This window comes from Scardinius erythrophthalmus (assembly GCF_964197995.2).
Source record: "Scardinius erythrophthalmus genome assembly, chromosome: 5".
Taxonomy (NCBI): Eukaryota; Metazoa; Chordata; class Actinopteri; order Cypriniformes; family Leuciscidae; genus Scardinius; species Scardinius erythrophthalmus.
In genome coordinates this window covers 48,301,230-48,329,169 of record NC_138225.1, presented here as the reverse complement: position 1 = coordinate 48,329,169, position 27,940 = coordinate 48,301,230, and the positions used below count along the sequence as shown (strand labels likewise).

The 27,940-nt window shown below is 39.1% G+C and overlaps 2 protein-coding genes across 3 annotated transcripts; one reads left to right on the top strand and one right to left on the bottom strand.

The window, feature by feature from the left end:
• Positions 1–521: 521 nt before the first annotated feature.
• On the bottom strand, positions 522–20,039 carry hnrnpul1l (heterogeneous nuclear ribonucleoprotein U-like 1 like). 2 transcript variants are annotated; one of them, XM_081366728.1, is made up of 17 exons: positions 19,863–20,039; positions 19,179–19,436; positions 17,735–18,160; positions 16,629–16,809; positions 16,480–16,553; positions 15,410–15,549; positions 15,183–15,282; positions 14,901–15,013; positions 14,515–14,781; positions 12,827–12,949; positions 7,600–7,728; positions 6,125–6,293; positions 5,130–5,402; positions 3,274–3,303; positions 2,929–3,116; positions 2,661–2,843; positions 522–1,549 (listed from the first exon to the last, which is right to left on the bottom strand). In XM_081366728.1, the coding sequence occupies exons 2-17, from the start codon at positions 19,393–19,395 to the stop codon at positions 1,421–1,423; spliced, it is 2,742 nt and encodes a 913-aa protein (XP_081222854.1). In that variant the 5' UTR covers positions 19,396–19,436; positions 19,863–20,039; the 3' UTR covers positions 522–1,420. The 2 variants fall into 2 exon arrangements, with proteins under 2 accessions (XP_081222854.1, XP_081222855.1); XM_081366729.1 differs by lacking the exon at positions 3,274–3,303.
• Positions 20,040–20,579: 540 nt separating this feature from the next.
• LOC308690954 (protein FAM98B) lies at positions 20,580–27,164 on the top strand. Its single transcript, XM_081365757.1, has 8 exons — positions 20,580–20,780; positions 20,872–20,978; positions 21,240–21,362; positions 21,454–21,719; positions 23,506–23,586; positions 23,671–23,787; positions 23,871–24,014; positions 25,816–27,164. Exons 1-8 carry the CDS (start codon positions 20,737–20,739, stop codon positions 25,972–25,974), a joined length of 1,041 nt encoding a protein of 346 aa, XP_081221883.1. The 5' UTR covers positions 20,580–20,736; the 3' UTR covers positions 25,975–27,164.
• The last annotated feature ends 776 nt before the right edge of the window (positions 27,165–27,940 follow it).

Sequence of the window (27,940 nt, the reverse complement as noted above, 5' to 3'; positions counted from 1 at the left end):
GTATGAATGTGACTAAAACTAATAAAAACTAAAATGACAGCCTGACACAAAGACTAGACTAAAACTAAAATTAAAACAGGCTGCCAAAAACAACCCTAGTTGTCACTTCTTCTTGAGTCTCCCCAGCTTTCTGACTCCGGTTTGAACATAAAAGGAAGTTAATGACATTTTCAGTGCATGTCTGTGTGAGGTAAAAGGACACGTACCTGCAGCACATTTGCATTTAAAGGGACAGACACAAAAACAAAACGTTTTTGCTCACCCTCAAAAAGTGAAAACTTTAATATGCTATATAAAAATATCTGTGGGGTATTTTGAGCTAAAACTTCACATACACACTGGGGACATCAGAGATTTATTTTACATTTTGTGAAAAGGGCATTATACCACCCCTTTAATGATTTTTTTTTTTTTTTTTTTTTTTTACTATCATTCCACATTTAAAGCTGGGTTTAAGACAGATTGAGGGTTGTTTTAGCTTTCACATATTCTTGATTTATACAAAAACACAGAACACAGGATGGTTCTTCTGATTATATTCTCAAATACAAAATAATGCATTTTGATTTTACACAAAACCATATGTAGATACTGCTTTACAGACAAGACAAGGTAAAAACATATCCACACAAGGAACTATTTTGGATCATTACTAATTTGCAACATGGGAATAGATGTGCATCAGACCAATCAGTCATTTTAAAAATGCTATATAAAAAGGAAAATGATAACCTTCACAGGTTTGAGACATCAGAAAATTGTTATTCAAGATTTAGGTTATTAAAATTTCCAATATGATGCATCTAGACAAAAGTGTTACATGGTCTTACATCAATGTGTACATACAGGCATATGATCATACAGAACAATACCCATAACCATCTACTGCAAAATGTGGTTCTTTAATCATACAAGATAAAAAATAAAATAAAATCAGTGGTAAAACTATTGGAACACAGAAACACCCTGCCTCTCTCTCTCTCTCTCTCTCTCTCTCTCTATACATCAGATGTAACTCTAAGCGTGCAGAGCTTCCTCGATAAATTTCTCCTGCTCTATTCTGAAACATTCAAGCACATCATAGTGTGTGTGAGCTTTTTGGAGCGGACTAATCCACACATTACTAAATTCAAAAGTCAAATCTCTCATCTACAAGTACACAGAGAAAAAAAAAAAAAAAGATCAAGCATGTAAACAAATATTAAGTAGATAGAAGATCTAAAAAGGGATACTTGCTACCAAAACTCAGAGCAATGGAGAGCCACAGAAATGTGGCTACCTTTAAGGTTGGCATAAATAGGGAGAGAATAAACTTTTACAGAGAGCAGGGGAAAAAAAGGGGAAAGACTGGGAAGGATCAAAAAAAAGGCATGAGGAATGCTGCTTAGGGAATGGGCCGTCCGAAGCGGCTGCGATGCTACTACTGTGTTCCCTGAGCACCCTGGCTGCCTTGGGCGCCCTGCTGGTAGTTGCCGTAATTGCCGTATTGGTTGTAGTACTGGTTCCACTGGCTCTGGTTCTGGTAGTACTGCTGCCACTGCTGAGCGTACTGAGGGAAGTAATACAATGTATAAAAATGCATGCATCAACAACACAACACTAAACAGTGCCTTGCAGGACAGAAATTAACAGGGACGTCAAAAACTGCACCAAAATAAACAAAAATGCCCTAGCACAAATATACTAAATCTTTTTATGACTGTTGAGATTGAAGACAAATGTGAAAATGAATGAAAAGTGTCAACTGTGGTGTTACATTTAGATCTGCTCATGTTGCATCAGATTTCTTTTTACATGTTTTTGCAGCATTGAGCATTATAACCAATTACAAACCTTTCTGTTGAGCTATGAATGCAATTGTCAATCAGAGGCGTTTAGATTAGTCACCGCTGAAAAGGCCGCTTTGATCAGTGTGTGCACTCAACGACTGAACTCTTCAAGTAAGAGGTTCACTTTGTAGTGTAATAACTAATGTAATTACTGTAATAAGAGTTTAAACTTGCTCTAGAGTTAAGGCATGGACCACTTCAGTGATAGGGAATTTACTTTAATCACTTTCTGTATTTAATTTACTCCCTGTTTGAATAACTGTTTTGTGCTTCAAGCTAGTAAAACAACCAATATGAAGTCTTGATTTTCTAATTTCTACAAAACTAATTCATAAAAGGTTCTTAGATTTTGTCTGTAGCCTACAACAATATGACGTGCCGTTTACCCAAATGCAAAAACATCATCTATTCAATCAATCAACAATATCAATTAGAACTGACTATATTCATTTATGTAATACATTTTTTACTTTTTTATAATTTATATAGACTGTTTTATTTAGGCAATTGCAGTGTAAATACATGAACAGTATTAAACAGTCTGTGTAAATAAACATGCCATATCAGTTGCAGCTTCTGCTCCATCTTTGCTGTGTAAAGATGGCTTCTGTTGATGTTGATAAAATCTTGTTTTAGTATTCTGATTGAAGTAATTCATTAAATTACAGTATTTGACATAAGACAACACAGATGCATTTAATAAAGTAATCATAAAAATTGCTCATGCAGAGGTAAAAATGCCCTTGGAAATCAATTCCGATTGCCCCTCAATGTAAAAGTGAAGGTCTGACCCTGGTGCCTGTATGCAGTTTCTATCACTGACAGTCTCACCTGCTGGTACTGCTGATTGTAGCTCTGCTGCTGCTGGTTGTAGGTCTGTTGTGTGGGCGCTGGAGTTTGACTGTAGCTCTGAGTACTGTATCCTGGGTACTGACTGTAGTTGCCATAGTTGTACCCTTGGTTATAGTTGCTCTGGTTGTAGGGCTGGCTGTAGCTTTGATTATAAGACTGAGGCTACAGAAAAGAGAGAAAATAATAACTACAAGTCCTGCTGGATTCCTAAAATGAATCTTGGGTAATGCAAGCCCTGTCCTAGTACCTGTGATTGGCTGTAGCCTCCACTTGCTCCAGAGCTACTCTTGTTGTAGGAGCCCTGGCGGTTGTGGTTGTAACTGCTTCCAGACTGCTGGTTGCGGTTGTATCCACCGCCACCGCCACGGCCTCCTGAGCCTCCATCCCTGTAGTTCGATCCCCAGCGATTCTGGCTGTAGCCTCCACGGTTGTATCCTAATCAATAAGTTGAGTGATTATGAACATCTAGTTCTTGTAGGCAGCATCTAACCAGCAATGCAGATCAATAAGTAAGGAATAACTGTATAGTAGGCTGGTCATTAATTGCAAAATACACCCAGACCAGGATATGATCAGGATAACTTGTAATCACCTTGAAGGGGTTTCTTTGCGATAACATCATCTGAAAGCACATTATCCTGTTTGTTACACGGCTGGTCAATACGTGGGCAAGAACTATTGATTTGCATCCCTATCATTTGCATTACTATCCCTTACAATACCAGTACTATTAATACTAAAGTTCTCCATAATCATTTTAAATATAATCCACAACAGAGATCTAAAATAACCGCAGTTGCATTGTATGAAACAAGAAAGCGAGTTTATGGTGTGATTTGAGGGACATGAAAGTAGCACTGGTTTCAGTTAACCAGATGAGAGTACTGATATACACTGTTGCCACTGATGATGGCAAATAAATATTAGGAAATATCACACCTCTGGATGCCACGGCTGACCAATCAGAATCAAGTATTCCAGCGTAATAGCTGTAATAATTGAATGAACGACCACACTAAACTTTGGGGTCAGTAATATATAATGTTTTTGAAAGAGGATTCTTTTGTTCACAGTCTTTGTTTATTTGATAAAACATAAGATTAAAAGCACTAATATTTTATATTGTAATAATATTTCACAATAACAGTTTTCTAGTTTTAAGTGTAATTTATTCCTGTGATTTTCAGCATCATTACACCAGTCTTAAGTGTCACATGATCCATCAGAAATCATTCTAATATGCTGATTTTCTGCTCTAGAAACATTTCTTATCAATGTTGAAAACAGTTGTGCTGCTTAATATTTTTTTGGAAACAGTGATACATTTGTTCAGGATTCTATTGTTTCTAATAAAAGAACATTTGTTTTTCTATTTAAAAAGCATTTATTTGAAATAGATATTGTTTTAGGGGTGGGAATCTCTAGGCACCTTCGGAGGGCTGCGATGCGATGATAAAACGATTATCGATGCATCCTTTTTTGTAAACAGATTTTTTTTTTCTCACTGTCTATACTTGGTACTTTTAAAACAAAGTATTTGTAATGATCCATAATTAATTTACTTCCAATATATTTTATTAATTAAACAAATGGAAATGATTTGGCAATAAATGTTGCGATAGAGTTTGTAATTCGCTTTGCCTTTTCTGAGTTGGGTGAAAGCTTTTAAGGTTGTCCTGGTTTCCACATCAGCACTTTTTGATCTGACATGTGTGGTTTATAACAGAATTCTGCACCGAATTTAAATGCTTCCAATTAGATCTCGCTGCGATATTATTAATTCTACGGTGAATTCAAATGCTTTCACACTGGATCGCCCATCGCTGTGTAATAACTGTGTCGCGTGATTGAGATTAACCCACGAGTAAACCTGTTCGGAGCTCACGCTGCGCTAAACGGTCCGCGCGCCACAGCTCAAACGATTAGCAGTTTCATTTTGTTTGCCATTTGATGTTTCTCGTATGAAGTTGCAGCTCTTATCAGTTGGACAACGTGGTGATCACATCAGTGCGACCTTGTCGCACATTGGGTCGCAGTCTGAAGCCCTACTTGCATAAAGTGTGGCTCTTATCCAGGTCCTTTTTCCGTTCAACTTCATAAAGCCAAAGTTATGCTAGATTTTAACGCAGAGGGTGCCGGTCGAATTTCTCGCTCAACTATCACGCGTCTCTCAACCACAGACTGTCCAGCCGCCTTTTACGCTCTGTCAACATTACATTATCAATTAACATTTAGAAAATCGATTTTTGACATTTGTGATTCGATTCAGAATCGTCCACGTCCGCATCGCAATGCATCTAAGAATCGATTTTTTCCCCCCACCCCTATATTGTTTGCAACATTATAACTATTATTAATATGTGTTCTTGATGAATACAAGTATTGTTTTCTTTCATTTACTAACCCTAAACTTGAAACACAGAGAACTAACAAATTCGACACTCTTACCTCCTCGGAAGCCTCCACCTCCGGAGCCGCCTCGGTTCTGGTAGCCACCTCCTCCTCGACCACCCTGAGGTCCACTACGATTGTCATAGCGCTGGAAGTTGCTACGGCCGCGGAAACCACCCTGGCGGTTATCAAAGCGCTTCTCCGGGGGAGGGCCTGCTTTACGGCCTTCTTCGTTGTACTGCTTGATGAGGGTGTCGGCTTCTTCCCGCTGAAGCTCTATGAATCGCACCTCGTCCAGGAACTCGCCGGCGTCGGGCAGAACAAAGTTTGCTGCGGGAGCAGAGGCATGCAATGAGGGACAGAATAGCCGTGCAGGAAAAAGACAAAGAGAATCATAATCAGCACCATACAATGGTGACAGCAAAAATACAGGGGAGGGGACAGAACAAGGAGACAAAGAGAGTAAAAGAGAGAGAACTGGATCATGTGGTGATAAAGGTAACATGCTCTAGGACAAACGTTGCCTTAGCTGTGTAAGAAAACCCTTGTCCGAGAGTAGGAATATGAGGACAATGTAGGGGGCCATAGGGAATGAAATTAAACTAAAAACAGTTGCCAGAAAAAGAGTGTTATGATAAAAGGTGTCCAGGGAAAATAAGTAGGAACTAGCCAAGGGCATCTGTCCAATAATTGATTTAACATCTAATAGTACTGCCAATACAAACTGCTCAGTTGCTGAAGTGAATTGGAGAGCCTGAGCCAATTGCAGCAATTCTGTTCCTCAATCCTGATTATCTGAGCTGGTTTGCAGTGGTGACGAATGGCATGAGAGACAATGCAATAAAATGTGGTTAACAGGGCAGGAAGAGATGAAAAAAAAAGGTGAGAGGAGCTCTTTTATCTGGCAAAAAGGTTTAACAGAAGGAGGGACGGGTGGGTTCTTCCAAGTCTTAAAAAAAAAGAAACAAAAAAGAAACAAAAAAAACAAACAGCAAAAGCAGATCTGGTGTGTAGTTTTGAACATTTGTTTTGGTTATCCATGGCATTCCTACCTTTCATTTCTAACACAGCATGATCGGGAACATCCTTCCCTTCCTCATCAGTTCGCTTTAACGTTCGCTCTTTTAAATCCTCATCCGTGGGACAAATTACAATAGCCTTGCGTTGAAAACCTTCAAAAGGACGCATTTTTCGTCTCTGGGCTGATCCATATACATTTGTCTAGCAATGGTGACAAGAAAGAAGTAGAAGCTGTTCATTATTTGCTTTTGTTACGGCTTTGCGTTCCATAGGAGGGGAATTGGATTCCTGCAACGATGAAAGTGAGAGAGTTTTTTTTCATGTCTATAGTTACTGCTCTGGAATGACTAGCGGTTGTCTCTCACAACCCCAACTGACTTACCGTGAACTGAGCCGACACATGAGAGTTTATGAATGACTGACAATGTATAGGGGACCCTTTCTGCTTCCCTCACGCTAGCGCGTTTAACAGAAGCCGTTCTCTTATGAGAAGCTCGTTACAAACAACTGGTCTGTCAGTTTCTTACTGTACAATAAAAGATCCAAGTTACATGAAATGAAATTCTTATTTGACAGCTCAAGACTGCAGTCTACTGTTTTCTCTTAAACTAATAAAACACAGTCATGCATGCTCTTAATGTAATTACATCAATGATTTCTAAACATCAACGGCAGAGATTTTGACATCATCTGCTGGTACATATTGTCCTGTCTACAAGGAAATCCTCTTAAATTTCTGAGGAATGTAAATAACCCTCACTTCTGTATTTCAAACACATGCACTGCCTGGGTCCCCTCACTTACCTTTACTCATCCGTTGAAAAGACCAGAATGCCCGACACGGACAAACATTTAGTACCAACCTGTGCATACTCACAGACTCCTAAAGGACCCATTAGCATGTCCTTTGACCGTACCTACCTTACAACCTCTGGAACTGTCTACCTGTAAACTTCAAGCCGGTTAGTTTTTCCACTTACCTGCCATTCATTTTTAAAAACAACATTCAAGTAAAGTTCCAAGTTTATCTAATGAAAAGTTCTCATTTTCTTTACAGTTACCATAGCAACAGAAGGTGTTTTCTTACTCACCAGGCAGTGATTACTTGTTTTTCAACATCTTACTAATGTCATGGACTACTTGTACAGTGTGGCAAAATTTCTTTACAACAAGGCAATACATAAAGTCAAAAATAATCATTGTGACAACATACTATACTGCATTCTTTCACTGCTCGTTTTTAACGTGTAAAGCGAAACAAAACAAATCATAATTCAGCAACATGTTCAGGACAAAGAAATAAGGACTGGATAAAACAAGTCTTCAGGAGCACAATAGGCTAACCAATGCTTTGGACTAAGCTACAGAGAGATCAAAAGTGCATTAATGAACATGTGCATCAGTGAGCAGCAGTGGATGTGGGGTTGTTTTTGGGGAGGAGGGTTGAGAAGGAAGGGAAGAGCTTTAGCTGTGAGAACAACACAGAGGCAGGCAAGTATGGCAGTACCTGGTCCAGGATGTAGTTGCGCTTCTTGCGGGCAGCAATCTGGATGAGCCTGTTGAGACACTGCGTGGCCTGCTGAATAAGTACGTCCCAGCGTCCGGCATAGTTGCGCTGCCGACGGAGTCCCATGACCTGATGTAAACGACACAATAGACTTCAGGAATTGGAGGAACTACATATTTTGGTGGATGGCTTGAACAAGTTATTGTTCTTAACCAAGGTTGGGCAACTCTAGCCCTCATGGTCCTGCAGAGTTCAGCTCCAACCTTGATAAAACCATCTAGTTAAGGCATTGTGGATTACTAGAAATTTACAAGCAGGTGTGTTTGATTACATTGAAGCTAAACACTGAAGGACAACGTGTTAACTTCATGTGCGAGTGAATGTATTATCGCGAGAGTCTACAAGAATGTATTATCGCGTGAGTCGGCGAGACTTGTTGGTTCTTCGGGGGGTATTTGCGGGAGAATAGAGTGTGTGGAGTAATAAAAAAACTTTCTGTGGAACTTCGTTGTATTTTTGGCTATTTTCAATGGTAGCAGAGGATGGTTTCCAACTACAGAGTACCGCCTAAGCTTGATGAAGCTCGACCATACGAGTGCTGGAAAAATGAAGTTAGCATGTGGAGACTTGTTACGGACTTAGAAAAGAAGAAGCAGGCACTCGCGGTGGTGCTGGGGCTCGAGGGGCGAGCCAGAGAGACCGCTTTGGAAATACCCGCGAACGATCTAAACAAAGATGACGGTATGGAAACCTTGCTAGCTAAGCTGGACGCGATATTCTTGAGAGAAGAAAAAGACCGCGCTTATGAAGCATACTCTCATTTCGACTCGATTTCCAAAGACAGTGCGGTGTCCATGACGGACTACATTATAGACTTTGAGCAAAGATACAACCGGATGAAGAAATACAACATGACCCTGCCTGACGCTGTGTTAGCGTTTAAACTCCTGGACACGGCTTGTCTCGAGGAGAAGAGTAGGCAGCTAGCACTTACAGCGTGCACGGATCTGACATTCGCATCCATGAAGTCAGCGCTGAAGCGGATTTTCGGAGGAAAAACCAGTGGAGCAAGCGGCGGCAGCGAGACTCAAGATGCGGCGTTTTTCACGGAGCAAAGGCCATCGGGCAAATTCAGATGGAACAGCGGCCCGTCACAGAGCAGACAGCGGCAGCCACAGCAAGGTACAAACCCACTCGACAAATATGGTAAGAGAACAAAATGCGTCATTTGTCAGAGCACGTACCATTGGGCCAAAGACTGTCCTCATCGGAGAAATGAAGTAAAGCTAACAGAAGATGTGGAAGAGTGTAACATTACACTATTTACAAAAGTCATGACGGACTCTGAGATATTTCTAACTGAATCACTGGGATCAGCTATCATTGACACTGCATGCACACGTACAGTTTGTGGTGAGAAGTGGCTGGATAGTTACATGAAAGACCTGAGCCAAAGCCAAATAAACAAACTGCTGCAAACAGAATCTTCAAGCAGCAGACCTTTCAGATTTGGTGACGGTCAGATGGTACAATCCAACAGAAAGGTGAAGCTTCCTGCTAAGATCGGACAAACAAAATGTCACATTGAAACGGAAGTTGTTCCTGTTGATATTCCTTTACTGCTGAGCAAAATGTCTCTAAAGAGAGCAGGAACTGTTTTAGACATGGAGAATGACAGAGTTGTCATGTTCAAGCAACCAGTGCCTCTTGAGCTCACTAGCTCGGGACACTATTGTGTTGACATTAGAGATGATAATACTGAAGCGAACACCAATGAAAGTGAAATCCTTGTCGTTACAGCAGAGATGTCTGCAAAAGAGAAGCGTAAAGTTCTCCTGAAGCTCCACAAGCAGTTTGGCCACGCCTCCGCAGACCGGCTGCAGAGGCTCATCCTCAGCTCTGGAAATACTGACAAAGACTGTCCAGTTATTCTGCAAGAGATCATCCGTGACTGTGAGGTATGTCAAAGATATAGCAGGACCAAGCCCAGGCCTGCTGTTGGTTTGCCTTTAGCCTCAGAGTACAATGAGACGGTGGCAATGGATCTACATGAGCTGGAACCTGGCGTATGGTACCTCCACATCATCGACCACTTCACACGCTTCAGTGCTGGAAACATTGTGAGAACAAAGAAAGCCTCGGAGATCGTCAACTCCTTCATTCACTCGTGGATAAGTGTTCATGGTGCCCCCAAACGAATATACACAGACAACGGTGGCGAGTTCAACAACGAGGAGTTGAGAGAGATGGCAGAAAAATTCAACACTGAGATGAAGACTACAGCGGGATACAGTCCTTGGAGCAACGGGCTGCTGGAGAGACACAACATGACACTGACTGAGATCCTCCTGAAGGTGAAAAGGGAAAACGGGTGTGGCTGGCAGACTGCTCTAGACTGGGCTCTAATGGCCAAAAACAGTATGATCAATGTGCATGGTTATAGTCCACACCAGCTTGTGTTTGGTCACAGTCCTAATCTTCCCTCAGTTTTGGTTGATAAACTGCCTGCTCTAGAGAGCACTTCTATGAGTACTAGAGTAGGACAGCACCTAGCAGCATTGCATGCATCCAGAAGAGCATTCACGGAGGTGGAATGCTCAGAAAGAATAAGAAGAGCTTTACGAAAGCAGGTCAGGCCTACAGATGAAAAGTATGAGACAGGAGACAGAGTGTACTACAAACGAGCAGACAGTACAGAGTGGAAAGGCCCTGCTGTAGTTATCGGTCAGGATGGCTCTGTAGTGTTTATCAGACATGGTGGGATTCTTGTCAGAGTACACCAGTCCAGGCTGAATAAAGTCAATGCACAGGATGAGGATAAACCTGGACTACCTGATATTCCTGAAAATAGTAAAGAAAAGGAAAATGTAATACACACGGATGTGTCAGAGAATTCAGATGATGAAATGAGTGTTAATGGAAACGTGCAAATCCCTGAAAACACAGAAACAGATGAAAGAGAAGACATGAGACAAAGTAATGAGACAGAGAGTGATGCTACTAATACAGTGAGTTTCACTGGTGTCAAGCTGAGAATAGGTCAGACAGTGACGTTTACAAACAGAGATGATGGTACTAAGCACACTGCCAGAGTTTTAAGCAGAGCAGGAAAAGCAAAAGGGCAATATAAAAACTGGTACAATGTGCAGTATCTTGAACCAAATGGCAGCGAGGGCCAAAAGGAAGCTTTAGACATGTCACAAGTTGATGATCTTCTCACTGAATGTGATAACACTGATGCTGATGTACTCATTACCAAAGACATCTCTTTTGATGCTGCTAAACAGCAAGAGTTTGAAAACTGGCAAAATAATAATGTTTACGAAGAGGTCACAGACAGGGGTCAGAAATGTATTTCTACTAGATGGGTCTGTACGTTGAAGGAGACTTCTAATGGTATTGTTCCCAAAGCTCGCCTTGTGGCAAGAGGATTTGAAGAAGTCAATAATCATGAATTACAAAAAGATTCTCCCACATGTGCATCAGAGTCACTCAGGCTGCTGTTAGCTGTTATTTGTCAAAACAAGTGGAAAGTAAATTCTATGGATATTAAGTCTGCCTTTTTGCAGGGAATGGAACTCTCAAGAGACATTTACATTCGTCCTCCACCAGAAGCAGGCGTGAACAATGCATTGTGGAAACTAAAGAAATGTGTGTATGGACTTGCAGACGCTTCCCTCTACTGGTACAACAAGGTCAAAGAACTCATGCTGAACAGTGGTGGTAAAATGTCACGGGTTGATCCTGCAGTGTTTTATTGGCAGAATGAGCAGTCTGAGGTGACAGGAGTACTGGCATGCCATGTGGATGATTTTTTTTGGGCAGGTTCAGAGCACTTTGTAACTAACGTCATCCCTGTACTTAAATCTGCATTTCACGTGGGTCGTGAAGAGCATGGCAGTTTTTCATACGTGGGGATGGACATTGCAACTGTGGGTGGTGTAGTGCAGGTGCATCAGCACAGTTACATTGAAAACCTACAACCAGTTCACTTACAAGCAGCACGTGCTGTACAGAGAGAGGCTCCACTAAACGAGAAAGAAAGAGAACAACTCAGGTCCAAAATAGGACAAATTCTGTGGGTTGCTAAACAGACAAGACCAGATGTAATGTTTGACACATGTAGCTTAGCAGCCAACATTAAGAATGCTACTGTTCAGTCCATACATGAAGTGAACAAAGTGATCCGTAAACTTAAGTCAGAGAAGGTCACACTTAAGTTTCAACACTTGGGCAACAGTGATGATTTGGGTTTGGTGGTCTTCAGTGATGCTTCACTGGGCAATCTTCCAGATGGAGGTACACAGGGAGGGGCTTTAATTGCTCTCATGGCAAAAACAGGAAAATTCTCTCCCCTGTTTTGGCAGTCTAAGAAAATCAGACGTGTGGTTAGAAGTACGCTGGCAGCAGAAACCCTTGCCATGTCAGATGGTATTGACAATGCTATGTTCTTGACTATGCTCTACTCTGAGCTTACCACTGGTAAAGCTGATCTTAATGCTCTCCCCCTTATTTGTGTTACTGATAACCATTCCCTGTTTGACGCACTTAAGTCTACAAAACAGGTCACAGAGAAGAGACTAAGATTAGAAATAAGCGGTGTCAAAGAGCTCCTACATGCTAACAAAATCAAAGAAGTGCGCTGGTCAGAAGGCAAGTCACAACTTGCTGACTGTTTGACGAAGAAAGGTGCTTCCTCACTTATGCTTCTTAAAGCGCTGTATGAGGGTGTATGGAAACTGTAATATCTGGACTATTGAGCATTTATCTTGGTACAGTTTTTTTTTGTTTAAATACTCAAGCTCACTTAAATGTTACTGTGTTCTGAAAATCGTTTTGTATTTGGAGACGATGTTTAATATGTCAAAATCACCTGTTCATTTTTTTTATTTAAAGAAGAGAGGGAGATTGTTAACTTCATGTGCGAGTGAATGTATTATCGCGAGAGTCTACAAGAATGTATTATCGCGTGAGTCGGCGAGACTTGTTGGTTCTTCGGGGGGTATTTGCGGGAGAATAGAGTGTGTGGAGTAATAAAAAACTTTCTGTGGAACTTCGTTGTATTTTTGGCTATTTTCACAACGGACCTCGAGTTAATGCCCATCCTTGGTTTTTAAAACACAAGATCAACAGGCAAAGATTTCTGTCTGAACGTGTATGGCAGTAGCAGCATGGCTTTACAATGCACAGTTGCTATATTAACAGAGATTAAATCCAACAGCCATACCTTCATCTTATCCATGATAGCATTTGTGCCCAGGATGTTGTACTTCTTGTCTGGGTTTTCTCCTGCATATTTTATGGCCCAGGTGGTTTTTCCACTACCAGGCAGACCAACCATCATCAGGATCTAAGAAGAAAATGTTGAGGCAACATTTTACAAACCAGGTATCACCAACATCTTCTGTCCACTGATCACATAATAGTAGTTGTGGACAAAAGTTTTGGCAGTGGCAAATTTTGTTTTGCAAAGTTTGCTGCTTCAGTTGTTGATTCACTTTGTTTGTAGATTATTGTGCAGAGTGATCAGATGCATTTTAAATATTGCAAAAAGCTTAATTGGCCAAGAACTATAACAAAAACCCAAATTTAACAGTTTTTTGGCCCTGCCTCAAAATCCCCAGCAAACATAATTTCACTATTTATATCAACTAGGGAGTGCGCAAGTACCCGGACGTGACAGCGATGATGTGATGCAATGATGCCTGGAATCACTCTGATTATGAAAATAGTCAAGAACAAGATGTGCAGGACCAATCTGAGATATACATAACATTATAGTGAGATCGCTATTGTAGATTGTAATAATTCTTCATGCTTTGTAACAGTCTGGTGTTCATTCTTTTCAGTCTCGGCTCAAACGGCAATGCCTAACATTATTGACTATGATTGGATAATTTGAGACATATCCCTTTTATAGGTTTATTTTTTTCAAAAAACATTAATAATTCAGCAGTGTTATTTTTTTCGTTCAAAAGTAGGCCTATGTTTTAATTAAATTAATTTCTCGTTATGGCTCAGAAAAAGCGGAGGGATGTCTGGAATCACTTGATAAAGTAGATGAAAATACAGTTAAGTGAAAGATGGATAAGCAGCACCAATCCGCCATACATAACATTATAATGAGAAAACACTGAAGAATGTTGTTCTTTGTGCTTTAGTTGCCCGTGTTTCAGCGCATTGTTACGGGAAGAGCGCATCAACAGCGGGAGTGACACTTTCTGGCTAGCACGTAACTTTGTGCAGATACAAGTTATAATTTTACGTTTATGTTGTGTATCTAGGATCTCTGATTAATCTCAAATAGGTCACGTCATACAGAACGGGTTTCAGTTTATTGGTGTTCATTCACTCTTCGGCTTCACCTCATGCAGCTATTCCTTTATATTCGTTATATTCTTCTTGTCATTTTAATATTTTGAGGTTATGAAGGGTCAACACTGCAAATAATAACTCTTTGAATATATTGAATGTTTTTAGCAATAAAGGCCTTTAGAAACGTGACAAAACTTATCTACAAACACTGAAGCAGCAAACTTTGCGAAACAATGTCACTACCAATACTTCTGACCATGACTATACATGTCTTTGTACGTCTTGCAAACATAAACATTTGTTTTTCTGTTATGTATTAAGCAATGTATAAAAATGCTATCATTATATAGCTGGTGATATACTGTAGATTAGGTCTTGACCCAAGAATTAACTGTGCAGTCTTTCGACAATACAATATGTAGACATTTTGAAACATATCAGATAAATGGCATAATTTTCCAGCAAAAGTTTATGAATTTATAGTTGTATAAATTTTAGCCACAGCTGCAAATAATAATAAAAAAATGTCATTATAAAATCTTTGATAAGACTGCTATAGGTAATGAATATTTATCTCAAATATTAACTGTCAATTCAAACCTCGCATTCAGTTTTATTGGCAGGTCCCAGTGTCCCCCTGACTCGATCGTCCAGGTCAAGGTCCTGAATGAAGGTGAAGCCTTCTGGTTTGGGGAAAAAGGGCTCCTCTCTCTGTCCAAAGTTGAATTCTATGGCACAGTTCTTCACCAATACATGTGGGAAAAGAGCACGTCCGGCCAGTTGCTCTCGAGTGACACTGAAACACGGGCCCAGCGACTTGCCATTCTTGGAGAATGCCATCTCTACTTCCTCACCGCTTTCAAAGTCCTATGAAAGGCAATCCGAGTGGGAAAAAGAAAAGAAATAAGGTTAATAATACAATGTCTGAGACCTTATTAAGATGCGCTGTTTAATGTAATATAAAAAAATAAGAGAAAAACAATTACAATATAGCAGCCAATGATATCATTTTCACTGAACTTTTCCCCATAGTCTTCAAATTTACAGTTGGAGGATTTCTTGCCAGTTCCTCCATAGCCAAAAGAGAAGGGTTCTTCACCTATAATATAAATAAATAAGTTATAATTAATAAATTAGTTCAACTACAATGGTAATACAACACAAAACATAAACCTCACTCTTTCCAGGAAAATCTAGCACTGTTTGATCCATTACACTAAAGAAAAAGGCATTAGGTGTCAGAAATGCCTTGAAGTATGGTCATTTACCGAGTTGAGTGTTGCATGAGTCCAGGGACCATCCGATTCTCACCACATGAGGGTCAGGCTCAGAGCTAGGAAGGTGCTTTACTGAAATTTCTTCATTTATCTAAACAAAGGAAAGGACAGGACAGGAAAGATCAGTATCTCTACAGATATCTAAGGCAATCAAACATGGCACTGGTTTACAACACTCTATTAAATTACAACACTAAATTAAATAGCATCTCTATTACCTTCATTTCAAAGCACACACGTCCTTTGGTGACACCGTAAGTGGCTCGAGCACCTGACCACAGGAAGGCAAAACCCTCAATGGTCAGAGGGTAACCACTGTATCTGTCACGAGCCACTTTGAAATGCAGGTCACAGTTATCTGGAGACAAACAAACCAGAAGTCATTCTGTAATGTACTATACTGTGATGTTAACGAAAGGCTGGATATGAAACTATCAACCACATTTAAAATAAATCTTGTGTCCAGGAATGGAAATTAGGGATGTTCCGATACCACTTGTTTTCCAGAACGAGAATGATACCGATACTTTCATTTTTGGCCGTTGATGATACTGGTACAGCTATTTTTATTCCATTTGTAATTTTTAATAAATGTTGGGTAGAGAAACCAAAAGAATTTGAATCCTATTAGTTGGGGAAAAAAAAACATGAACCAAACCCTAATTGTAATCTTAACCCATTAGTTAGTACATATCATTCAACATTGCTCAGCTCTTAAATGTATAATTACACTGGAACAAGGACATCTTAAAATAAAGTGTAAACAATATTTCCTATAGTAATTTTCATGCTTAATTATGCCTGTTAAAATGTATCTTAGAAGCCTCTGTTACATTCAGTTTCTTTTATCATTCTATCGTATTTCATCTTTCATTAAATATCAGAGCACACATTTAGAGCTGCAGCAGTAAAGCAATCACATGACATGTTACTATAATAAATAGAGAACCTATGCTTATAGATAAATCATGTAACCGTTAATGTTTCCACTTATATACTATTATGTTCTAGTTTAAATGACACGGCTATACAGACGTAAATACTGAATTTATGTTTAATATTGCTTTAATTAGATACATTTATGTCATAGAGACAGATTTAATCTCGAATATCTCCATTCTGCTGTCTGTGTTTCTTTGTAAGGACACAAACACTGTGCACACGCTGCGAGGAGAATTTTAATGAGAATGAATAAAAGAGCTCAGTATTGGGTATCCCTAATGAAAATACAGCACTGCAAATACGAACAGCTCCGTCACAAATAAATTCTCTCCTTAATTATACTCACAGGTGTCAATAACCACAAGTTTATCATCAATGTCTTCCTCCTCTTCTTCAGCTGGGGGCTGTGGTGATCGTCCCCTACAACAACCAATGAGAACTCTTGAGAATGAGCAATACAAAATAACGAAATACATCCAAGGAGGCATAACTTACCTCCTTTCCTCACGATGCTCATAGTAACCGTATCCTCGACTGTCATCGTATGACCTCTTGCGACTGTATGACGAGTATCTATCATCCTCTGATTTAGCCTGTGCATCCCAGTCACCAGCCTGCTCAGCCTGCTGTGGTGCGTCCCCGTCGGCCTTCTCCTCGGGCTTCACCTCGTGACTCTCTAAAGATTGGAATACATTAATATATCATAAGCTACATCAAATAAAAATGCTAAGACCACATTTAATGTCAACTTCTGACTTTTAAGAATTATGTGAATTGTACAATGAACCTAATTTGCAAAGTGGCACGAATGGCAAAGACTTCATTTAAATACATTAAACTAGCACATATGACCATGATCAAGTGGGACTGTGTGTGGAAAGTTAAAGCAGTGGTTCCCAAACATTTTACTGGAGGCCTCCGAACACTGCACATTTTGCATGTCTCCTTTGTCACCCATTTCAGATCTTTGAGTCATTACTAATGAGCTGATGAACTAAAAAACAGGTGTGTTTGATTGAGGAGACAAGCAAAATGTGCAGTGTTGAGGGTCCTTCAGGAATGTGGTTGGGAACCACTGAGTTAAAGGAATAGTTCACCCCCCCCCCCCCCCAAAAAAAAAATTATTATTATTATTTACTCACCTCAAGGCCATACAACATTTGTATGACTTTCTTTCTTCAGCAGAGGAGAAATTAAGGCTTTTGAGCAAAATATTTCAGGAATTTTCTCCATCCACACAACTCCAGCCTACATCAAACGTGACCTTCCTGACGTACCAACATAACTGAATTAAATCTGCCTAAAAATGAATTTTGGACTGTTAAAAATGGACTATGGTGATCTCCATTCACTTGCATTAGATGGAGATATTTGTGGAATGCTTTCCTCAAAAACCTTAATTTCTTTACAGCTGAAGAAAGGAGTCATATACATCTTGGATGGCCTGGGGATGAGTAAATAATCAGGACATTTTCATTTTTGGGCAAACTATTTCTTTCATAATGTGCTAAAAATAAAAATCAAGGAACATTATTTTTGTAATAAAACAACTATTATTAGAGAATTCACCCCATGTGGTTTCTAAACTTGACAAGACTAACCTGACTCTTCCTGCTGGCTGCGTTGACTGGAGTCTCCCTCTGGGGTCTGCAGTGATGCTGGCTTGTCACTCTTCTGCTCCCCCTCTGGCTCTGCAGGTGAAGGAGTCTCCTCATACTCCTGCTTCATCTCCTCCTGCTGCTTAAACTGCTTCTCGGCTGCTTCTTCACGGCACGGCTTCTTGGCCTCAGGCTCCTGGTATTCATCCTGCTCAAAGGAGTACTGCTCTGTCATTTGTTCCGGCATCGCATCCGATGAATAATCACTCGTTCCCAAAGCAAGTATGGGGGCCTCGGGGCTGTCCTCGTTGCCTTCATTACTCTCATTTCCCTGATCGTCAAATCCACCCTGGTAGAGGTCTGTGCTGTTGCCATCATCAAACTGTGCCTTGGATTCTTCTCCAAAATCTTTCTCACTGGCTGCAATTTCTGTGCAGAAATTAAGCAGAATTTAAAAAAATTCTCGCATTAATGTCTTTAAACTAATTTAAGCCAATTTTAACAATATTTATAAAAAAAAAAAAAAAAATTTAGTAAAAAAAAAACAAAACCTAGTTAATTACATATTATTATAACATTCAGAAATAATGTAAAATACTGGTAAATAAATTGAAATGTTTACAAACATTCTAAACACTATAAACACATAGCTTATAGGTGATTGAATGGTATTCAGAACATGGCAAGAATGAAAAATAAAAGCAGCTACATAAACGCAGAGCCAAAACAAATTCATTTAAAGCGAAACTGAAACCGAGATGGTGTGGGTCTCACAGCCTACCTCTCCCTTTGGCACGAATCCAAATGTTTCCACATTATTTGTAAAACGAAACCCCTGTTTTTTAATGGGTCGTCTTTTTTTACTGAAAGATTTTTCCAGGCTAGGAAATAACTTTTTTTTTGTTGCATTAATGTCTTCGACAACAAGTTACCATCACTTTTGTATTCATTCAGAATTACTCAAGGAATTTAAGTATTATGAAATTATTTTAAGAGAATGTACTGACAAAAAGGAAGGTTTAAGGTGTCCTAATTACAGTGTAATTATAGTGTTAATGCTTATATATATATATATATATATATATATATATATATATATATATATATATATAACAGAGAGAGAGAGAAATTCTCATTACATTTTCAAGATTTTTTTTAAGTTCTTACTAAAAGAATTTAATCATTATTTACTACAAGATTTTTCCAGACCTGGCTGTAAAAATTCCCTGTCATTTTTCCACAAATGGAAACACTTCCCCTAACGTTAAAAAATATCAACCAGTGCTTGCTTTATTTCAGTCCTACGTCAAAAGCTTAACCCCCTATGGTGGTTATACACGCTGCCAGGCGGTCCCTTATAAATAATAATCTCTCCTAATCTCTGTGAAGCACATCTCCATTTACTGCCACAGAACATAGCCAGGTCAAAACATAAACCCAAGTTTACCTTCCTCCTGATCATCATTCTCCTCTCCAGGCTCCCTGCCAGCCTCGAAGTCCTGCTCCTGCTCGCCCGATGGAGCATCGCCCGCCGCCTCGGCCTCCAGTGCCGCCTGCAATCGGTCCGCCAGATCCGCCTTCAGCCCGCGAGTGTCCAGGCCTCGTCGCTGGAGCTCTTCTTTCAGCTCATTGACTTTGAGCTTTTTAACATTAAGCCCGCTCATTGTTCATGCACCCCTACAGCAGTTTATTCCAAACTGTGCGCCTGTAGATCAGAGTAAACAAACCCGAGTCATTGATTGGTTACTGTACGCGCTCAGCGGATCATCTTCACAATCGCTAAAATATTAGCCCGCAAGCTAACTGGCTAACAGAGGCAAAGGTCTTTGCAGCCAAAATAGAATTTCACTGAATTGTATTAAGCGTTTAGGCAATAGTACATTAAATACAACAACATGCACATATCAAATCCATTTGTTTAAGTGTCAAAACAATGTAGTAACGTGGTTTACCGCAGCCATTGACTTAACGCACACTTAGCATTAGTGGTAACTAGCGAACTATGGAGTCAAATAATTTGCGCGCAAAAACCACCAGCCTCACATGCATACTCTAAAATCACCACATTACAGTTTAAGCCACAAACAGAACATAAATACTTCCTCGTGTTTGCAGAAAAACAAATATTTACCTTTATCTGTCAGTTTCCCTCTCAAGCAAATTGTCGTTACGGTTGTATCAAAAATGGAGGGTGACCGTGTAGCCCACTTCCTCCGCCTCGCGAGAGTCTGAGTGCTCTCCGTCCCTGAAGCTGATTGGCTAAAGCTGCTGTCTGTCTGAGGCCCGTTTAGCAAATCATATTCGTCATACGCAACCATCTCCGTAAACTTCCGTTTTATGTCGACATTAATGTTCATGTCTTTCTTTCTTTCTTTGTTACAGTCTATGGTTCACACATTCATATAAAACAATGTAAACCTGTCAAATACAACAAATTCCCTTCTTATTCTGGGACTAAATCTTAGCCTTTTTATTCTGGGACTTCACTATATTTTTAAAGTAATTTTTATAATTCACAGCGAACAAAGGAATGGGAGAAATGTAACTTATGTAGATCAAATTTTGCTCATATAAAATAAAAACTTTGAGTTAAATACATTATGTTTTGTCCCAGTTACAATAACTATAAACTGGCATAAGTGCCAAAATAAATAGCACTTTAAATGTTTATAATATTTAATAAATATAATTTTAATTTATTACGAAAAGAGACGTCCCTACTTGTATTTGTTTTTATAGGTTATATTTTACGTTTTTATTTATTTATTTGCGAGCAAATAAATACAGTCAAGACGATAGATCCGCGTGTGTCTAATAAGCAAGACCAATCTTTGCTGTTTCTTATCTTGTTGATAAGTTTAGAACCAAAGGAATCTGTTCTGATTAGAACGATTGAATCAATTTCGATCCATTATTTTTGTCTAGCAATAGGTTATCTGCAGAGAGCGACTTCTACTGCCTTGTTTTACAATAACAGTCGTCAATGCTGAATAAGGAAGTACACTATGGAGAGAGATGCTGGTGCAATCGCTTTAATTAAAGCTCTTGGGTGAGTTACGCAAAAAAAATACGGCGACATAAAAAAAAACAATGTATTATTCATGTCAAGATAATAATAATTTTGCTTTTATATTGCACAGGTATAAGAGCAGAGAGTGCTTGAAGAAATGCAAATGTGACGAATTGCCTTGCCCTTTGCTCACCTGGTTGGTCTCAGAGCTAAGAGAAAGTTTTCCCGATGCTCCAGGTAACCAAACCCAGACAAGTCCTATACAAGCTTTCCATCCATTTGCGTTTTTTAGTCGTTTGTTTTGCACGCATTATATTTAAATGATTAGACCTGCACTTTTAAATCTAATAATGATGGAAATTTAGCTTTAAATCTAGGCCTGTGATTAAAAATGAAAACGTTTTCCTGCCTATAAGACAACATTTTGCGCAACTTTGTTTAACCATCCTTCTTTTTTTTTTTTGCTGATATTATGCATAAAATGTAACTGTGCTTCAGCACGGAGAGTTGGTGGTGCAGTTCTGGTCGGGGAGTTGAGGGAGATGCTGAAGGAGATGTCCTGTCCTCAAAATGCTCTTATATCAGAGAACCTTTGCCCACTTCTGTTGTTCAGAGTGACTGGTAAGGTAGGGAGGTGATGGATGTTCTCAAATTGTGCATTTTTAAGATTTTCTGTGAAGAGCTACTGTGCATTTTCTCTATCAATTCGCAGAGTATTTGGTGTCAGAGTTGATGGCAGCCCGTATGCTGACGTACAGAGAGAGTCATCCAGAAGATGCAGATCAGAATCGTGAGACAAATGGCAAAGAGCAAAGAAAACTGGAGAGTCTTACTATGGGCAATGAAGATGAGCATCAGGAAACCAGTCAAGTGGAAGAGGATAAAACTAATTGGCAAGAAGTAAATAAGGGTCTGGCAGAGCTGTTCCAGACTCTTGGCTTAGAAACATCTTCTCAGATGAGTGATGCCTGTGCAGAGGTAGGAAACAGATCACCACTGAATGTTTAGTAATTACTTGGTACACTCTTAAAAATATATGTTCCAAATGGGGGTTTTCAGAAACCTTTTAAAGGGTTAGTTCACTTAAAGGGGTGGTATCAAAAACTTTTAGCCTTTTATGTTCAAACCGGATTCAGACAATGATGGAGAGACTCAAGAAGAAGTGATAACATGTAGAATGCAACAGGACGTTTCTGAATGGTTAGTTGATGAATTTATGTAGCTTATGTGTTGTTATTTTCTAGTCATTGATTAGCATATTCTGTCATGATAATCTATAAATCGTGTTCAGGGGGCGGGGTTTATGTAAATGTTAGGGTTGTGATGTCACTAACCAGGGAGGAATGTCTTGTAGTCTCTACCAGCCGTTTGTTGTAGTCCTTAAAAAGTGATCTCTTTAAAAGCAAATAACTCCCTTTGCTTTGAACTTTGAGCATTGTAACTTTGCAGATGTTGTTTATGCTCAGACAGCAACATTACACACTAATTCAAGTTAAAAAAGTGAAATCATAATCAATCACCCCTTTAAAAAATGAAAATTCTGTCATTAATTACTCACTCTCGTGTCGTTCCAAACTCGCTAGACTTTCGTTCATCTTCGGAACACAAATGAAGATCTTTTTAATGAAATCTAAGAGCTTTCTGTCCCTCCATTGACAGCTACGCAACAACCACTTTGACGATTTATAAAGTTCATAAAGAGATTGTAAAACGAAACCATATGAATTGAGCGGTTTATTCCAAATTTTCTGAACAGACTCGATCACTTTCTTTGATGAACAGTTTATTCCCATGTAAACATTCATCAACGCACACATCAGTTGTAAACAGAAGCTCAAGCATGTTCGCTTGACGTGCGAGAACCAATGAGGTTCATTCTCGTGTTGCGCAGCACGTTTGAGCTTCTGCAAGAACCAATGAGGTTTGTTCTTGAGTGTCAAACATGTTCGGCTGAGCCTCTGTTTATGTTCGCTGATCAATGTTTAAATGTGAATAAGAGCCTAAATTAAATCTGTTCATCATATAAAGCGATTGAGTCTCTTTAGAAAATTTGGACTAAGCCGCTCAATTCATATCAAATGGATTAGTTTTACGATCTCTCAATGAACTTTTTGAAGCTTCAAAGTGGTAGTTGTGTATCTGTCAATGGAGGGACAGAAAAGATCTTCATTTGTGTTCTGAAGATCAACAAAATTCTTACTGGTTTGGAATGACATGAGGGTGAGTAATTAATGACAGAATTTTCATTTTTGGGTGAATTAGGCCTAACCCTTCAGGATCCCCAAAGAACATTTCAGTAAACCATTTCAGTTCTTTAAGTTGGCATTTATTATGGCATGTATTATTACATCTATAAGAGTGAAACGCCTTTTTCGAACGAGAAAAAAAAGTAGGGCAGGACTTGATTTTGTCCATCAGTTATTGATTGGATGGTTGTTGTTTGCTATTGGTTGATCTTATGTGAGTGACAGGTTGTCCCATCCTCGCGCCAGTAAACGCATCATCAGAGAAGAGAAGAGGGAGGGGAAGTTATTTTGATTAAAGATTATGAGGGCACATTACGATATGGATGATAAATCCTATCTAATAAATACGACAATATTTATAAAAACATTAAAATAAAAACATTTTAATAATCTAAAGAACGGTTCCATGGATTATAAAGGTTCTTTATGGCACCATAGATGCAAAAAAAGAAAAAAAACTTTCAAGAGTGCACTAGATATTTAAATTTTTTAATATAATACAAGTCTCATTCATTCAGGTGGAGTCACGGCTGACATCACTTCCAGAAGGTGAATTTCCAGAAGCGTTACTGAATACCAGTCTGAACTCTGAGCAATGGGTATGTATTACAAAGTTACATTTGACCTATTTCAGAACTCTATTCCATAACAAATATTTTCACAATAATGTTTTTCACTCTTAGAAAAAGATTGATGACATCAACAGAGCTCTCTGTAAGGATTATGAGTGTCGGCGCCAAATGATTATCAAGCGCTTTTATGTCACACTACAATCCTTTGCTTGGGGAGAGAGAGGAAAGGTACTAAGATTTAGTTTTTGCAAACCTTCAAGTATGTATTGAAATATTTGTTTCATAGAGCAAATTATCCCTTTTCTTTCAAGGAACGCAGTGCTGTGCTTTCTTCCATGGCTCCCTTTTCACCTTCTCCTGAGTCGTTCGTCTCCATTGCTATGCTGTTGGCGACCAGGGAGGACGAGTCTCGCATTAGGCCAGTTAAAGCAGGGCCTTCAACAGCTGTTCACAAGGTGCCCTTCACCAAAGTTTTGCTTCTAATAGTAACAATAATTCACTTTTCTCTCTAGCATTGAGTGCATTAAATTTAGTGAGGGAAATTGCATAATAAAATATATAAAGAGGTAATTCACCACTGGCAAAATGGGCTTTCAATAAAGTTTGGCTGCCTATGCGGTAGAAAGGCGAAAACATTTTTGAAATTGTTTTTTCATTTTTGAATTGCTGTGTGCAAGAATTCAAAGAGTAAAGGTTTAGCGAGAGTGAGTTATTTTCGGTTTCTAGTGAAGGGTCCAGCGCGTTGTAGGCAGTGGCTAATGGCAGCAAATAATGGTAAACACTGCAACGAAAAATCTAAAAAACCGCTGTGTTTGTAGTTTTTGGCCAAAGGAAGAGGAAAAAACTGACAGAAACTGCCATTTCGTCAGTTAATTAGGAAGAAAATGAACGGGGAGTACCTTCTGTCCAACAGTGATCCCTCCAATTTTTCGCGATTCCGCAATCGCTGAATACAACGCAAAATCAACAAAATGTTGCATTTTTTCGATCCTGCATAATTCCTAATTTAACCGCAAAATAATCACAAAAATGAAAAAGACCTCACAAAACATTAAATTATAATCACCCAATTGAAATATCTCTAGTCTAATTAAAGTTTCAACGCATTTTTACGTGGATACAGATGTTGCGGGAAAAGGGGAAACTCCTTTTCCTCGATTTACTGAAGCCTATAATGTAAAACGCATTTTGCAGCTGCACAGCTAGCACAGTGAGTGTCTGGCTCACTCATTGGCTGTGCTGCGGCAACTGCACATCCAATGGCGCGGGCGCCTCTGACGTGTGAGCTAGCATCACGCCATTACACGTCAGAGCCCGCCAAGGGGGCAGTCAAATCAGTCATTTTGATCACAAAAATCACACAAAAAAAAATCGTGAAATCCTGGAGGGACTGAGTGAAGCAAAACACTGTCACATACTGGTGTAACTCCCCTCATTCCCCAGTATGGTTATGTTTAGGATTAGGTGTGGGGGTGGGGTTAGAACTTGGCAATTAACCTAAACTTACTATATCTGCTTTGTTAATAACCAGGGCTTGACATTAACACCGCAAAATGCGAGTGGATTTCAGCAGTGGTGTGTAGCGCTGTCACTCCTACTAGCCACTTTGGATTAAATATATTAATTTTTCATTGATTCATTGAAATATTGTTTCTGTTACAAGGCTTGAATATTGGCATGGGATTGCGCATAATTTTACTCAATCCCGCATATTTTGTGCTCACACTCAAAGTGTGCGCACATAAAGCCGCCTCTCAGAACTACATTGAGTTATTTTTCGCTGCTTAATGCGCTTAAACAGTCAAATACACACAAAATAATGTGAAAATGCCAGTTCTGGTGAGTATTCACGTAAACACAGTCAGTTGTGTTTTAATTGAATGTAAACAGTTGAGAAAGAAAAGGCATGTGTAACAGTATAATGGGTCTGCGCGTCGGGTCTTACAGTGACAGCAGCCTTGATAGTAACCTTCTGTCAATCCGACTGTCCGTGGATACAAAAATGCAAAAGTACAATCTGTGGTTTTCACAAAAGCCCTGAAGCTGTCAAAAGTCTGAATTATGCATTTTGTGTCATCTGGCGGACTTTTGCTGACAAATAAAAATGAATGAATTCTCAGTCCAGGTCAGACGCAGAGAGAGTACACATTGTTCATTTCCAAATACCCCCTCCGACATTGTAACAATACAAAGCTGGTTGAAAGTCAGCGAACTTGCACTTTAAGAACAATTTATGCAAAACATTTGTTTCTGCAGGTACGAATGGGCAGTGTCCCAGACAGAGGGGGACGTCCAGGAGAGATTGAGCCACCGATGCCCAGCTTCACTGGCCGCAGTGAGGGAGGAGGTGGTGGTCAGTATAGAAAGAGAAGGCGAGAATATTCAGGAAAGAAGAAGAAAAATAAAGAAAATTAGTGGTTTGTTTTTTAGTGCTAGTTTTGTAACTAACACAACTCAAAGAGCTTATTTTTGAGCAATATTTCTCAGTAACATGAATGATCATGGACTATGCTTATAGATTAAAAAATTAATCCTTATTTAATGCTTCAAAGCACTTAATGCACAAATTTAATTTGATGAACAAAAATGTTATAAGTTCATTTCAATGAAATGTATAAATATGAATTGCTACAAGCTGTATTTTATTTTCACAATCAAGATATATGATATTATTAAAGGCAATCATGTTTCCTTTAAAACTAAATTTTCTCTTTAAACTCTTTTTTTCCTTATTACATTTGCATCATTAGTTTTGCATGTCATCGCTTATTTTTTCACATCTGCATTTGTCAGTGACAGTTCATTCAATGAAACCTACCAACATTCTTCTAGTTTTAAGTAATAATTAATATAATTTTTTAAGACCTAATGTGAGATTTAATTGAGTACATATGTGTGAAAATGTGTGTTGTTATGTATGGAATAGATAGTTATTTATGTTCCAAAGATTTGGAACGACATGAGGGTAAATAAATTAATATTTTTGGGTGAACTAATCCTTTAACCGATTCTACACTTAATGTTGGAAATAGGTTTATAAACTGTAAAAACTACCCTTTTGCAGTTTTATCTAACAATACTAAAGGGAGTTTATCACAAGTTGGCATGAAACAGAAGTTGTGATAGTTTTTTCTACCCTACTGGGACATATATCCAAGTGAAACGGCTTCTCGAACAAGTGGAAATGTAGGGCGGGACTTGATTTTGTCCATCAGGAATTGATTTGATGGTAATGTGGTTTGCTATTGCTGTGATGTCATGATGTGAGTGACAGGTTGTCCTGCCCTAGCGCCAGTAAAGCGTCATCAGCAGGGCTTGACATTAACTTTTTTGCTCACTAGCCAATATGGCTAGTGGTTTTCCAAAGTTACTAGCCACACAGCATTTTTACTAGCCACATTTTTGTTGTTGTGAAATTACCTGATAAAAGTTGACTATGGCGTGCTAAAATTTACTTGAACTAGATTTACAACCCTTTTAAATGTAAAACCACTGTACACACCCAAATCAAGACTACATAAATATATAACAATACAGGTCATTATCATTAGCTTTGATAAGGTTGTGTGTAAAGCTCCTTTTTTTAAATAAAACCATGTATTATGTATTATATGTCGCCACATTGCTCCACCGGCATACGACATAACTCCAGCAGGGCAGCTAGCTGTCTCTTCGATTCTTTGTTGTCGGTCACTACCGACAATTCTCATTAGGGCTGTCAAAATTGCTCAAAAATGACCTTCGAATATTCCCTCTAAAAAAAAAACACATAGCTTATATTCGATCTATTCGAACATCTGGTTACGCATTTTGTCAATGACGCGCATTACGTCAATAACAGGACAAATTAATACAAAGAGACATAACTACTTGTATAGGTAGTTTATTTAAGTTTAAACATCTTTGACAACGTATTACCTACACGAAAACAAGTAAATCAACAAATGGCCAAGACCGCAGACATCACTCACTCTCGCTCGCTCACTCGCAGGCACTCTTTCGCGAATAGAGCGTCTGGCGCGAGTGTAAAGACGCGTTTACGCGCGTCTGGAGGTCTTGCGGCGCGAATGAGGCGTCACGCGCTCTGTGCATAACAGTTTAAATGAACAACAACAAGCAATTTAAGGTCGCGACTCTTATATAGCAGGCTTCATTCAGTGATTGAAACAAATATTATTAACATTAATTGAAGTTTTACAGTATATATAACCGACATTGAACGCTCCGAGCGAGCTGTGCTGTGGTAAACATGGAACTTTTCCTTGACATGAAACGGTAAATAATCAAACCAGTGGAAGCCTGCAGTGCATGAAACTGCTGTATCTAACCTACCTTATTCATGCAATATCTATTCAGTCAGTAGGCTACAGTAGCCTACACT